The sequence below is a fragment of the Jaculus jaculus genome, chromosome 10, assembly GCF_020740685.1.
Source record: "Jaculus jaculus isolate mJacJac1 chromosome 10, mJacJac1.mat.Y.cur, whole genome shotgun sequence".
Lineage (NCBI taxonomy): Eukaryota > Metazoa > Chordata > Mammalia > Rodentia > Dipodidae > Jaculus > Jaculus jaculus.
This window is the reverse complement of record NC_059111.1, coordinates 111,182,130-111,197,258: the sequence shown is the minus strand read 5'-3', so window position 1 is coordinate 111,197,258 and position 15,129 is coordinate 111,182,130. Positions and strand designations below refer to the sequence as shown.

Here is a 15,129-nt window from a genome sequence, read left to right as displayed (position 1 = left end):
CTACAGCTAGCTATTCAGGGTAACCCTATGGCCATAACCTTGAGACAGGGTGGCTGTGAATAAAAGCCATCCTTCCCCAGTCGCTGTTCTGTCCTGTGTCTGCCCATGGGGAGGTGAGAGGGTTCTCAGCAGGGTCATGTTGGCTCTCTGCTAAGTACAGAGACCCATCTGTGTGCAGGACAACAGTGAGCAGACGCTACGTTGCGGGCTACATCAACCTGCATTATCTAGAAACAACCTGATATAAGACATGGACAGCAGGGGCTCAGTATACACTGGCCCAGCCTACACTTGGGGACGAGCCTTCCCACTTCAGAGGAAAAAGGCACTTTGGCAAAACTACCTCACTTGCCAGGCAAGGGACAGAAGAAGAACCTGGCCTTGCTCAGCTCAAATGACGTGGAAATGTGCTGGGCATTTCAAGCCCAGGTGCCTGAGGAGGCCTTCAGGGCCTGGGGCACACTGAGCTTCTGCCCGAGTGTCTCTTAGAACCATTCAGGCAGTGTCTGCATCGATGGCCAAGACAGGCTCTTCAGAAGTCAAGAACACAGTGGCCACATAAGACAGCGCTGAGTCTGATGGGGAAGGACTTTGGCTGTGGCCCCTGGAGACACCTGCTATATAAGTGAACAGTGGCACCTACTGGCTGCTGTGCTGGGATGGTTGCTCGAGCTTTCCTGTGATAATGTGTGGACACACGGGCCCTCAAGGGCGCATGTTTCCACGGTACTGCAACAGTCCTTTCTTTTTCCTGACGTGGCTGTCATCCTATACCTAACCTGAAGCTCTGTGCGGTCCTAGTAGTTCAGTAGCTGGAGGACACTTGACACTTGTGAAGGAGCAAGGGCAGAGCCACTCCCCATAAACACAGAACAGACTTTTGGACAGTGACCTTCCTCCCAGTGCTGCTGGAGGGACTTTCTGACTGTGCAGGTGACTGCCGCGGGCATGCCAGGGTCAGGGTCAGAAGAGGACGAAGCTCAGGCAACGGGGCAGAAGGCTGCTCCACTCACTTCTGGAAAAGATCCGGTGGCTCCCCCAGGAGCCCTAGTACCACAGTGCACATGTTCAGCACAGGGCAAAGGCTGAGGACAAAGTGATGAGAGATAGCGCAAGGCACAGGTCAGCTTCAGGACGTGAAAGCGAGCTGCAGGCCCATGCCAGCGATCCTCATGTCCTCATGTGGGCTCTGGCGCAGAATGGGGTACCTGAGGTAGATGGGTCTCATGGAGAACTGAGACAAGCTGTGGCCCCGTAGTGAAGTAAAATCCCCACATCCCTCAGGATTTGCTTTCACAGCAAGTGGATGGTAAGTGGAATTACTTACTAACATGATGTATAGAAGTCTGTTATTCATTTGGTCTTGGAATAATAAAGCCAAAAATCCATGAGGACCTTCAACAAATAATACAGTCTGGATTTAATTACAGATAAAAGAAATCTGACTTCTATTAAAAGACGAGCAACTGCATATAAAAACGGAAATTACTCATGTGTAGAAATGTCATTGTCTCTATGTGTGCATTGTTTCAGAAAAAGAAAACTCTGTCGTTCTTTGGCTCCTGAAAGGCTTTCCTTAAAAAGGACAGGAGGATGGGAATGTGTCTTCACCAGGGGAGTTTTCCAGGGAAACGTCCTCCTTCAATCTCCAGCCTTGGGCAGACGAGACCCCTGCCCCCTGCGCCCTGTGCACGAGGCGGGGTCAGCAGAGGGCGGGGCCTGCACGTGGCCTCCTAGCACCCAGGTGAACAGATGGCAACAGTGAGCTGCGCAGAGCCAGTGTGTGCCCCTGGAGCGAGCCCTCCTCAGGACAGAGACAAATCTCCTGCCTCAAGGGTCAAAGGAGACGGAATGGCCTCTACCAGTGCAGATGCCAGGCTCAGGGCCGGGCAGCAGGCATGCTGCCCAGTGTGCATTCTTCTGCCTGTGACTTTGCCATAACAAGCAACTGTTCAGTTGTGTTTCCTGTCCTGTAAGTGCCTCCAAAGTCTCCCCAGTTCTTTAGCACGAGGACTGTGGGCGCTCAACAGGTCACTAACCTTCCATTGGCATTGTGAGGCACTTACTGGAGCTCTGGAGTGATTCCAAAGCAAAATACTGTGCAGGAACAAAAGAACAGCTTCTTGCAGAGAGGTGTTGGCACCAAGATTGTCTTAGAAATGTGGTTCACCTGGTTGTTCCAACTCTTGCCTGCTGAGCACCATCTGCACATGCTTGTTCCAGGTTCCTATACCCCAGGGGAACCAATAATGCAGGAAGATACCACAGCAGGTGCCTGTCTCTACACTGTGAAATACAGCAAAACATACTGGTCACTGGGACATGAGTGGATCACTGGACATGTATGACTGTGGACTCTGCAGTGAGGGACAATGGAGGTCAGTATGGATATTCCCTAAGAAGTAAAAATCTTGGCAGATTTTCAATTCATTTTCCTCTCAACATCAGTAAATCTCTCAAATGCTGCAGAAGGGATAGAAATAGTTATAGATCTGAATCTTAAATGGGCATCGAGGAGGAGACAGACAGCTCTACCTTGCCAGCAGTACAAAAGCCTGTTTTACAGCTGGTGTATTACAGTCCCAGGATGCAAGCGCTTTTCAATGAAGATTCCATCTAAGGCATCTCACGAAAAAAGGGGAGGCATTTTCGCGTGCCTTATATTTTTCTCTTCCATACCCTGGATACAAATGGTCACCAACAAGTATTGAGTACCTGCTGTGAGCAAAGCAACCAGGGCATGGTTGGTGTATCAGTCTGCTTTCTATCACTATAATGAGTTGCCAGAGGCAGGATACTTTATAAAGAACATAGGTTATTTTTGGCTCTTGTTCTAGAACACATGTGCTGGTAATCTTCTTGCTGGCAGAGCCCCAAGGCAGCTCAGAGGATCAAATGGTAAAAGGCAAGGGCACAATGACAGGTGTACCTTCTGGTGTCTCTCCTTCCTATAAGCCACCAGAATTAAGTCATTTGCTCTACCCCTATATAATCAATTTCAGAGGTTCATCCTCTTAAATCCTCATAATGGGAGGACCCTAGATTGTGCCTCTCATGACCCCAGGAGGTACTGAGTGCCAATCCATGCTCTGAGAGCTCTGGGGTGTTTTCTGTGACTAATCAGAGAGTAAATATTTTAGGCTCCATGACCCTGCAGCCACTTAAATCATGCAGCTCTGCCTTGGTCATGAATTCAGCCTGTAATAAGGCATAAACTAAGGGTTCAGGGTTCACTTCCTAAAGCATCAGCCACTGGATGGGCCTGAGGGTCAGAGCTTTCTGGTCTTGGCACAACAGGTAAAGGGATGCACTGGAGACCACGATAGGCTCCTCTGGAGGCCTGAGAGGAGCCCATGGAAACCCTGGAGACTGTGTGCCCACCAGCTTTTCCTGCAGGACTAAGTCAGTCTGGGAACTAGCAAAAGCAGAAGTAGACACAAGGAGGGAAGGAGAAGGCCTGCTGGGCTGGGAGGAGACCTGGGCACCATAGGGCATGGTGCTTTGGGTATCAAGTGTCCGCAGGCTCATGAGTTTGACTGCTCCACTTCCACTGGTAGCACAGTTGAGGATGAGGGTTAGAGGGTTGTGGAACCTGCAGGAAGTGGAGCCTTGCTGGAGGAGGTGTGACACTGGGGTGGGTCCTGAGGTTTTATAACCCACCACAACTTGCCGTTCTCTCCCTCTGCTTCCTGACCCTGGTGAGATGTGGACTTCCTGCCATGCCTTTCCCACTGTGGCAGTTCCCCTTGAAATTACTAGTCTAATTAAACCCTTTCCTTCCACAAGCTGCTTCTGGTAAGGCTTTTCTTTTCCCGCACAAGGGTTCTGTGACTGTGTCTGTAAAGGCGTGGGTGTGGCTTAGGCAGAGGCCCCAGGCCGACTGTACAGGCTCAGAACCTCATTCCCTGCCTTTCATTTTATTGATGTAAAGGTGAAGTCCTGGCACAGTTAGGCATCTCTATCCTTGGAGTTAAGGAATTGCCACAGGCTATGCTCTGCCCCATAAGGATCTTTTCTGAAGATCTGAAGGTCCACGGATGGCCAGTTCTTGGATGGGCACTTCTGCCACAAGCTATCTAACAAAGAGGAGACCTCCACAAGTGACCCCACAAGGTGTTTGCCTCCCACCGACATGGGAGCTGAAAACTGCGATGGTGAGTATGAATTTTCAGGTGTTAGAGCTCAGATATTAAAGCCATCATAGATCAACTAGAAGTCAACACCTGCCTCACTCTAACCAGACACACAGCACACTTCCTGAAGCAGGTGGCAGCCCGTGCCAGCCATGCGTGCTGGTGGGAAGTGTCATTTGGGCTGTCCAGGGCCATGAAGATGGGGACTGTTCGTACTGCTTTCTACCCTGGGATGAAGCCACATAATTGCTTTTGCTGAAGACTTCATTGAAGAGTTGCTTCCTCATGCTTTGCAAGTATAATGAGACAAGGTGTTGACAGAGTGAAAACTGTCTTTAGTTCTTAAAAGAGTGACTGTACATCCACCTTTAATCAGAGCCAACATACCAACAGAGATGAGAACCATTTCCCCTGAGCTACCTTGTGGACAGCATGCCAACCCTACATGCCGGCGCTACCCTGTGTGATCTTTGCAAAGAGCCCCGCACTTTGCATATGAAAGCTGTAGCTACGGCTACATCATGGGCCTTGGGAGGAAGAGCAGGAAGGAGCAGCACCCTCCTGCAGCTCATGATGCGACCAGCCTGCCTCCATCCATCCCCAGAGCATATTGCAATTGACCCCACCCCATCGTATTGTGGTTGGCTCCTGCTGGGGAACAAAACAAGACTGTTCCCTTCATTACCATTTGGCACTCTCTGACATTAGGTGCCAGGCATGCAAAGCCAGGGCAGGTTTTACATGAGCAATGACACCAACAATTTTGCCACGAGCCCTTTACAATTTAAACTGTGCGTTGATACTGGCTCCTTGCTTTGCTCAATCCTGAAGCGGCTCTGTGTCGTACAGCTGTTAGTTCTGCCTAATAGAGACGACATCCTCAAGTCTAAAGAGCACAGAGAAGAAAAAAAGTAGAAATGGGCTTTGAACTGAGGTTCTGAACCCCGTATCTCCCCACCTCGGCAGCCTCAGCTACCATGAAGCAGCAGTGGAGACAGCTCGGGTGTGTTGAAGGCAGGACCTGCTTTTCCTTCTCCACTGGGCAGGCACTCCACTTCAGCAAGGCGAATGATGCTGGAAAGAGGGCTGGGCCCGAGGTGGGAACGGCCTGTAGACCCCATTCACCATGGAGGCAATGGGCAGTGGCCAGGCAGCATCGGGACTGTCGCTTACCAGCCTTTGTTCTGTTGACTAGTTTGCATTTGACACATTCATCGCTACTCCAAGGACTGTGGCCCAGTAATGCAAGTACTATAATGCTGATGCAGCCTACTGGTTACATACCCTGCTCTGCCCCATATCACTCTCGTGTGTCCTTATGAAGATGTGGAATGCCAGCCTTGCTGGGTAAAACGGCAGGCCATCTTCAAGAAGAAGCCATCAGAACTTTGTACTGGGAGGAGAAAGTGGGCGAGTGTGCAGATAAGCCCTCAGAAGTTGGGGCTGAACAGGGGCAGAACTGACCACATGACATCTGCCTGTGGCAGGATCTTTTGCCGAGACGCTTTTCTGAGTGCTTTGATCAAGGGCCAAACTCTCACTCTAGTCCCTTATGTTCAGGCGCCCTTGCGTGTTCCATCTCAGCTCTATTCCAAGACTTTCCTGGGCCACCTAGCTCCTGCCCTGTGCTGAGGCAGGTGGCGGTGTGCTAACCTGACCTGCCCTTGGCTGAGTGTGCTAACTCTGCTGGGGGCTAAAGTGCTGCACATACCATGTGTGTCTAGACATCCAGTACCCCGAGGGTCATGCCTATGATGAGGGGAGTTTCAGGAACCAGTGGGCTGGGGAGAAGAAGTTGTAGAGTTGGCCTACTCAGAGCTCCCACGTCATAACTGTCTGGACCACCCATGTCACCAGAGCCACCCTCTCCTCTGCAAAAGTGGCCTGTCCACTCTGCCCTGCAGCAGCCAGGGGACAGGCTGTAAAAGCGGCAGGAGACGAGGTCAGTGGCTCAAGGGCACTGGGACCAAGGCTGCCATGAGACCTGTGCTCACAGGCCCTGCTGCAGGGCACAGGTGAGCTGTACTGGGGCACACGGGCAGAAGCTTGGTCACGGCACATTTATTCCCGTACTCTCTCCACATTTAGTTGCCATGGGGACTTGGATCTGCAGAACTCCCAGAAGGTGGCTTCTGACATATGCTGCTTCTTTTCTGAGCTGGGCACCCTCAGAAGGCCAGCAGCCTGGTCCTAATCTCCAGACTTCAACGTCCCCGCGGAGGACGCCAAGAGAATTAACCCATGACTGCGGGAAGGTGACCATGGCTGCAGGCTCATACCCTCTGTGTTGGTTCCTCCTACTTGCTTTTCTCCCTCAGGACTTATCTTGAAGCCATATCATGTGTGCGAAACCCACTGTAGTTCACAGCCCCGTTTGTGACGCGAGGCAATCCCCATCCAGGGATGAAGATGACTCGATTCACTCCTGCGCTAACAGAATAACAGACAATAGGGCTAAAGGGACCAAAAGGAGGTGAAGAAGAAGGAGGTGAGTTAGGAAAGTGACAGATACCTGCAGGGTTAATGGTAAGAGGAACGTGTGCCACACCAAGCTCCTCATCCTCCTCACGACCCCGATTTCCTTGCTATTTTTTCCTAGCACGTCAATGGCAACTCCAGCCTCTGGCTGTTGGGCTGTCCTTTCCTTTTTCTGTCTTATCCCACAACTGCTCCACCACACGCTGTCAGCAAATCTGTCATTTTCAGGCACTTTTGACTCTGACACCCTTCCCAAAGCCATGTCACCTCAGACCAGGACTCTTACAAGAGCCATCGCCACGGTTCTGCTCTTGCTGCTCCTCCACAGCCACAGTCTGCCTGCGAGACAGCAGGAAGAGCGGGGGGCTTCACTCACTTCAGTCATGTCACCCCATGGCTTCCCATGCCATGAAAAGCCAAGGCCACAGTCCCATAAGCTGGATCCACCGGAAGCCAATTAGGTGAGGATGTGGCCATGCAGTTTATTGGGGGGACAGTGTGGAAAGGTGAGGAGGAGGCCTGAGGAAAGAGGAATCAGTGTGGGGTATCAGTGAGTGGGCTATCACCACAGGAAGGAGGACACCATGTAGAGGCTCCATGAGGCACTGTGCAGCTCCCTCGGAGGCTCCCTCAGAGGGCCAGCAGTGTGTCCTTGTCCTCGGTCCTCAGTGTCCTGGCTGAGGACTCCACAAGAATTAGCCCAGGACTAGAACAACTTGTCCCGGAAGGCCTGGGCGATGGCAGGGACTCAAGCCAGCACCTCTGTGGAGCTTCCCCGGAGCTCTGATATGTGGCTGTCTTCCTGACAAATCAACGGTGGCTCTATGGTCCTATCCAGACTGCCCTCCTTAAAGGCAGCCCTGTCACCTTAGGGCTATGGTAACACTTTGCACAAGAGAGAGCCTAGGTGTGGACAAATGGAGCAGGAAACATGTATCCTCACTTGGGGTCAGCAGTGAAGGCTGGCTGTCCTAAGCAGGGATTGCAAAAGGACTCATCTTCCTTCACCATGAGTGAGACCGCTAGGTTTTCAAATTAAACACCTGGGCCTGGTCCGGCTACCGCAGGCTGGCAGCCTTCGCATTCCCAGACAGGGCTGTGGCTGAGCACATGCATTGTCAACAGGCTGCTGAGTCCCAGCTCAGCCCGGAGGCAGGCTACATCGGTAGGTGGAACTTAATCTCAGACCATGCAGGAGATGCAACATGCCCACTATAGGGTGATTGTGGACAATTCACCACAGAAACCCAAAAGGTGATTAAGTGAGGTCTCCACAGAAATGGAGGGAATGAACACAGACTCACTCTGGCTTCTAAAAGATGAGAGGGTACTTTAAAAAAAAAAGATAAATGCAAAACTTTATGAAAAACAAAGTATTAATTAAAACCTCCCTAGGAAATGGAAGTAAGAAGTATCTTTTCCATGCTTGGCCAGAGTGACTGACCAGCTGACCACTGGAGTGTAAGTGTCCACCAGTGCCTCTGGACTCTCCAAGGCACTGGAAGCACCTCCCTGTGTAGGGCACACTAACTTTAATACCCACAAGCTGCTGGTGCCCCTCCCCATGTTCATAAATCACGCAGAATACCCATCAACAAGCAAACAGACAAAGAGACAGTAGCATTATTCAGGTATTAAGAAGGAAAAAAATCAATCTGTTTGCAGGAAAATGGACAGGATTGGAGATAATTGTGTTAAAAAATAAGCCAGGCTTGGAAAGACGAAGACCACATTTTTAAATACTTTATTTTTATTTATTAATTTTGAGAGCAGGAAAGAGGAGGAGGAGGAGGAGAGAGAAAGAGAGAGAGAGAGAGAGAGAGAGAGAGAGAATGGGTACACCAGGGTTTCCAGCCACTACAAACAAGCTCCAGATACATGTGCCACCTTGTGCATCTGGCTTACGTGGGTCCTGGGGAATTGAACCAAGGTCCTTTGGCTTTGCAGGCAAGCACCTTAACCACTAAGCCATCGCCCCAATCTGAAGACCACATGTTTTTTTTTTTTTTCTCACATGTGGAATCCATATTTTTAAGGACACAGAAGCACATAGGGTCTATTAGGAAAGAGGAAGTGAGTGAGCAGGAGAGGGAGGGAAGATGAGAGAGGGTCATGGGGGTAAATTTGATCAAAGGATGTATATACATAGGGAAATAACATAATAAGAACCACTATTTTGTATAATTGATGCATGCTAAAAATTAGAAATGAGGCCTGGAGAGATGGGTTAGTGGTTAAGGTGCATGCCTGCGAAGCCTAAGGACCCTGGTTTGATTCTCGAGGTCCCATGTAAGCCAGATGCACATGGTGGTACATGTGTCTGGAGTTCATTCGTAGTGGCTAGAGGCCTTGGTGCGTCCATTCTCACTCTCTCTCTCCCCTTTTGTCTCTAAAAGAAGTAGAAATTAAATAAAAAATTAAATTAGTAAAGCTTAATTCCCAGAATCACCTAACACAAGGAAGAAACTCTGTGAAAGCTAGCTACATTCTCATCAGCAGTAATACTATGTGATGTGTGCTGAGGACTCTATGCATGTCTAGTCATTAACTTTTGTGCCATTTTGTTTAACATTAGAAAAATAAATGCCCTTTAAGTTCTTTACCAGGGTTAGGCTTCCCTTTATTAATAACAAAGGATATTAAGACACTGTATTATAAAGCCACCTCAAGAGACAAAATGCAAACTCAAAGGGCATTCAGGCAGCCAATAACATTCCCAGTAATTTCAACAGAAGACTCACTGAGGTTTTTTGTGTGGCGGACATACATGGCTATGCCCCCATTCTGTTTACAAAGTTCACTGGCCCAAGCAGAAACGTTGGATCACTTGCAAACACTTCTTCATCTTTAACAGCCACAGAAAATTCCTTTTAACTTTGAAAGTCTTTGTCAGTTTGTGTGTGAAACTGCTTCTCTGGGTTTCCAGGGCTCTGAGAAGGTGGGAGTGGGTGCCCACTGTAGTTAGGTTGAAGGTCTCAAACTTATTTATTTCTAATACTTTCCCCACGTGGCATCATGTACAATTTATAATATGAAAGGAACTTATGTTTTTTAACTTAGGCATGTATCTTAAAATCATACACGTTCACAAGCAGAATTCAAGTGGCTTGCACAGTTACAAATGCCCTGGGTAAACTGGAAGATTTATATTTTCAGATTTGTTGGTATGAGACTCAAATCTCCATTTTAGATAGTTATTTTTTCTTTGATGTAACACTAGTGCATGACTTGGACACATTTGAAATGATCAAGAAACTAAATCACAAATGATCAATTTCATTTTCCCTAGAAATCCAGAAAGTTAACGAAAGGCATTTTCTGTGAGGATATTGTCATGATTTTAGGGATCAGAAGACTGATTTACACCCCACTTGCAAGTACCAGCAATCCGAATTCCAGAGAATCATTTCTTAGCGCTGGGGGGAACTGTCCATGGTGGCACACTGTTGGCGTGTCTCTGCATGAAACGCTGACAACTGGCTGGCCTTAAATGTGTCTAATCGTCCCTCGTGTGGAAGAACCGGTATGTTTCAAGTGGCACCAATGGAGGAAGGAGACGGCCTAAAGCCTGTGGGGAACCAAAGCTATTGAAGCAGAATTCTTTCCATGTTGGGTAACAGGATCTCCAGAAAGAATCTCCCTGCTCCCTTTTCCAGAGCCCACTGCTTAACTGCAGCACCGTGCTGCCCTCCACTCCACGGTGCCCGGGCCCCGAATGCCTCATAGTTCAGAATGGCAATGAAATGGGCTGGTCTAACTCTCTGCAAAGCCTAGATTGGTGTCACACTTCTAGAGTATAGCACAAAGAATACTTCCTAATCAAAAAACTGTTAGCCCCCAAATCACTATTTTCAGTAGACAAGAATCACTAAGAGCAGATGTTCCTACAAGTAAACCCAGTGGGAATCAAAGTTGGTGAGACCCAGATCCTATTCCGCTCTGGGAGACGGGACACTGTCTATGCTGGGCAGCCATCACTGGACAGAGAAGATGACTGTGGCAGTGAGGCACCAAGAGAAGATGAGGAGGGGATCTGAGCCTCCCCAGCTCTAAGCCAACCAAACATCTGCGCCAGTCATGTCCAAAACAACTTATATTCTAGCAAAAGTACAGACAAGCAAACAACAATAAAAGCAGTTCACAGATTTAGTCACACAAATGTCTCATGGAAAAGGAGCTATGTTCTGCTATGTTTGAGGTTAGGTATTCAGTCTGGTCTCCCAGAAACAGCCCTAAAATGCAGTCATCTTTCAGCAAATCATTCCAAAATGCCAGAGCTGTTATATAATCCAACTCCTCCTTACTAGAAAGATCAAACAGCACATTTCACAAGAGTATACAACTATCTGTTCTCCATGATTGTTGGTCTCTGAGTCCCTAGCTGGTCACCTTTGTGGGTTTTCAATGATGACTGCTAGTCACATCTACACAGCCAATCAGTGGAGAGGTCTTAGGGATATTCAGGAACTTGGATTCTGAACAGCAAACCTGAAGTCACCACATTCCCTCAGAGCACCAGACCCTGAGGTAGGACTCTGCCCACCAGCAACAGTAAAGTTGCATGTGGAATGTACTTCTGGGCCTTATAGCATGAAAAGCCTCAATCCAACCACATGGCATTGTTCACACTGGGCACTGAAAACACTAATCTTCACAAATATGTCTTTCCTTTTACTTCAGATGCATCAACAAAGGCCCCATTCCTTGGCAAAGGCCAGGCTCACACATCAGAGAAATCCAGAGAGGCCCAGGTGGGTTGGCTGTGTCTTATGCTGTCTTAGACTCTGTCCAGTAGAGATTCACAGTTATGGGCTGTTTTGAACTGAGGTCTATTCCTGCCTTGACCACATCTGTGTATGTGCATGTGCACACAAATGTGAGGATACAACCTTACCTGTAGCCTTTGTGACGTCCATGGTTGTCATGTTTTGTATGTTGGCACTCACTCTGAAGGTGACTGTTGGTCCTAGAACTCTGGAAGAGATCATTAAGGAATTAGGTCATTACTATGTCTGGCCCATCAGCAAGCTCCCAAAACCCTGACATACTCAAGGCTGCCCTTTGCTATTCCTACGGGGGTTTTTCTCTTTGTTACTGCATTTTGTTTTCATTTCCAGAAATTCTACTGGATGTTTCACTTTTCTAGAAAACACTGCAGTGGGATGTGCTCTTACCACAGGAAACTGTAAAGCTAACCCATAACCAAGCATGGGAGGTAGGGGTTCTTGCAAGCACAAAGAAGGAATTGTCATGGAAGCAGAACTTGGTCCCAGGCACAACATTGCAGTGGGAGTTAAAAGTAAAATGGTAGCATTGTTTCTGTTTCTTTCTGCAGAAGTCATCTGAAAATCACCCAAGTCATTAAGAACTATTTAATACAAAAGCAGCTGGCAGAGGAGTGGCTAGGCAGGAATTATAGTGTTTGATGTTTTTCAAATACCATGTTGAACTTTTTTTTTTGAAAAGTCCATGACGTTTGAACAGTTGAAGGCATCTGCAAAGCCTGTGGTATGGGAACAGATACTGAGCACATGCACTTGGAAGAGTCAGGTGTATACCCTAAATATCTTCTAAGGGGAAAACTCCAGAAAGACAAGCAGTGGGAAAAGCAGGGTTGGGGAGAGAAGGCAGCCAAGGAAGTCTTGGTCTCCAGTAGCTTCCCCCTCAGTAACTCTCCACAGGCCCAGGTGTGAACCATGTCACCTAGATCTTTGGCGTCCATTCCCCAGCTCCCACTCTCATAGCACAGAGTATGCCATGGGAATAAAACTACCCCATAGCCACATTCCCTATGGTCTCTCTCTCTAAGCATAAATGTGAGCCTCCACTCCTCCTGATCTCCAGAACTGCAAGCAGGACATGGGTCCAAGGCTTCCTTTAAACCTCACATACGACCATGGGCTCGGATGTCATCTATGTTCGTGGTACCTTTGCTTGGTTCTCCTCCTGGGATTTCAGGCTCACTGTCCTGGCCAGCCAGCCCAAGACTCTAGCACTCTGCAAGTAGAAGCTGTTCTACCTTGGCAAGACAATGACAACCGTTCTAGAAAGTCTCAGCATCACTTCGGGCTCAACAAGATCCGTGTTAAGTAGTAAGCACCTGCTCTGAGCAGCACACCAGGTGCCACTCCCACGACCCCTTAAACAAGAAACATCCAGAGGGTATCTCACTTCTTCTAACTCCCCTAGAAATGCCATAATGGCAATTCTATGCTTCCATTCTAGTCTACGCCTGCCCTACTGTGCAAAAGAGGTGAGAAGTTTCCCACGTCCAGATCTCCCACCCGAGAACCCAGGGAATTACCACAAATGCCACTCTGGCACTAAGGACTGAATGGGACTGCCAACTGCTTGCTTAAGCCTAGATCTCAACTGTCTCACAGCTCAGCCTTTCCCTGCTGGTCCCCTGTGAGCTTCTAAATTCATTCAGGACCCTTCCCGGCCTACAAGAGTTGGTATGTTCATTCGAGTCAGCAGTTCTGTGGGGATGGGCACCCTTACCACTCCAGAGTTAGGCTCTACCACCTCTCAAAGCCCCAGTCCATTCTGGTCACCTCCACCCCAAGTGGGCACTAACAGTGGCTCAATAAGCACTATAAACATCTAAATATCCAATGCTTAAATGGTACATGAACTATTGGCATGGCAGGAGCAGACATCCACGTGTCACATCTACACAGTGGCATGGAGGAAGTGAAGAGAGTAAGCTCTGTGCACAGCAAGGGGGGCTGGGCTTTATTTAACACCCAAAGGCCAACCCCCAACAACATACCTCCTCCACCCAGGCCCTACCTCCCAAAGAGTGTGCCAGCTGAAGATTAAGCATGAGGTTTAATCACAAACACATGAGGCTACGGGGAACATTTGGCGTTCAAACCACCTCATAGATAATGTTTAGCTTTCTAGCTGGATGAATGGCTCTGGTGTTTCATGTCCAGTTTCACCTATATGGCAGGCGATCAGTTTGTGGCTGTGATGATGAATCAGGACACGGGAGCCCAGTAGTTTTCTGGTGTTAAGAGAAAGCCCTTATTCTTGTGAAAAATGCTCGTCTGTCACCCATGGCACGGGCAGCATATCTCAGCCGCAGGACTCTAGGTTCTTGGATATTTTCTCATGAATTTTGAATGTACAAATCTTAGTAGCTCCCTGGCATGTTTTCTTTCTGGAGACCATGAGGAGTTTCCTGGTTGCCTAGAGTTCAAAGTTCTGGCTTCCATGTCATGGGGAAGAACATGTACATCTACCATTCGATGCATGGAGTGGGAGCCACAGAGAAGGGTAGCATGTGCATGTCTGTCCCACAGCCCCTGCCCCTGTCTCTGCGAAGGCACACAGGGCTCTTAGGGCTGAGGTGAGCAGAGCAATCGGCACCACTCACGTGCATTCCGCCTGTCTCCGTTATGCAGAGCCCAACAAGGTGCAGTCAGGGAGCCATCATGCTCGTGTTAGAGGACCCAGAGAGGGCAGCCATGGGACCACGAGTGTACATTCTGCTTGTGAGGCTCACACCCGCTGATGATCACTGTGTGGTCCTTGTGGTGTATCACTGTGTTAAGGGAGGCTCCGATGAACCTTTCCACTTCATCAAGTCCCAGTGTTTACTCAGCTGAGACTCGGTGCAAGACCTGCTCCAATTCACCCTAGTCTAAGAAGACTGGCTTGCCAGCCGCAGGTCAGACACAGTCCTGCCTAGGCCTGCCTGCCACCCGGCTATTCCCATCACATTCCACCATGTCCGTCCATACCAGCCTCCAAGACCCTGGAAACTGGAGCTTCTTCACAGGGACACTGTGGAAGCAGGCGCTCTGTAAACACAGAGGACACAGGGCTGTGGGACTCTGTAGTTCCAACAGGAAGCTCTGGGTTTTAGATTAGATAACATGTGAGACAAGGTCTACTGGAGTATAGTCAGGGGATTGCAGTCAGGCAAAGGGGCTGCCAGAGAAATCCTAGGAAAAAATTCAGGTCCTCACAGCAGAGTCCAGCTGAGACTCATCCCCTGTTTTGTGGCATGATCATGGAGCCAATTTGAAATTAATCTGCATGCTGCAATTAATACAGGGGCTTGTGATGATAGTGAAGTTGCAAATAGCTGAGGAGACAAAGTTTCGGTATAGCCCCAGATGATGCATAGTTCTAGGCTTCTCCCCAAGGCCATAACTCCATCCAGCCCAGGATGCAGGCAGGCTGATGCCAAGGGACACCACATGGTGACCAGAAATGGACACAGTAGATAGCGGCATGTACTTACTACAGTACCAAGATATCCTATCTGTAATCTCCACTAAAGATTTTTCAGGTACTCTGAGGGTCTCTTCCCTTACTTTCACTGGATTTTTTTTCCAGTCAGAAAAGGCAAAAAGGGCTGTGGGAGACTGTCAGTGCAAATGCTTGTCTCCTTTAATGATCTGAGAATACATTGCTAGGAATCTACAGATGATTAGCTTGGCTGGATGTCAGTTCTGCTGCCGTGGTTTTATTTTACTCCCTTATCACTGTCTTCTGCCAGAGTCAT

The 15,129-nt window shown here is 48.7% G+C and overlaps 1 protein-coding gene across 1 annotated transcript in view; it reads right to left on the bottom strand.

The window, feature by feature from the left end:
* The window catches only part of Ptprn2 (protein tyrosine phosphatase receptor type N2), a gene marked incomplete at its 5' end in the record, with an annotated part of 831,187 nt that overhangs the window by 406,600 nt on the left and 409,458 nt on the right, over window positions 1-15,129 (bottom strand). Inside the window, one exon of the mRNA XM_045160998.1 lies at window positions 11,506-11,585. Within this exon, the coding sequence (XP_045016933.1) occupies window positions 11,506-11,585 (80 nt within the window). The remainder of the gene's footprint in view (window positions 1-11,505; window positions 11,586-15,129) is intronic.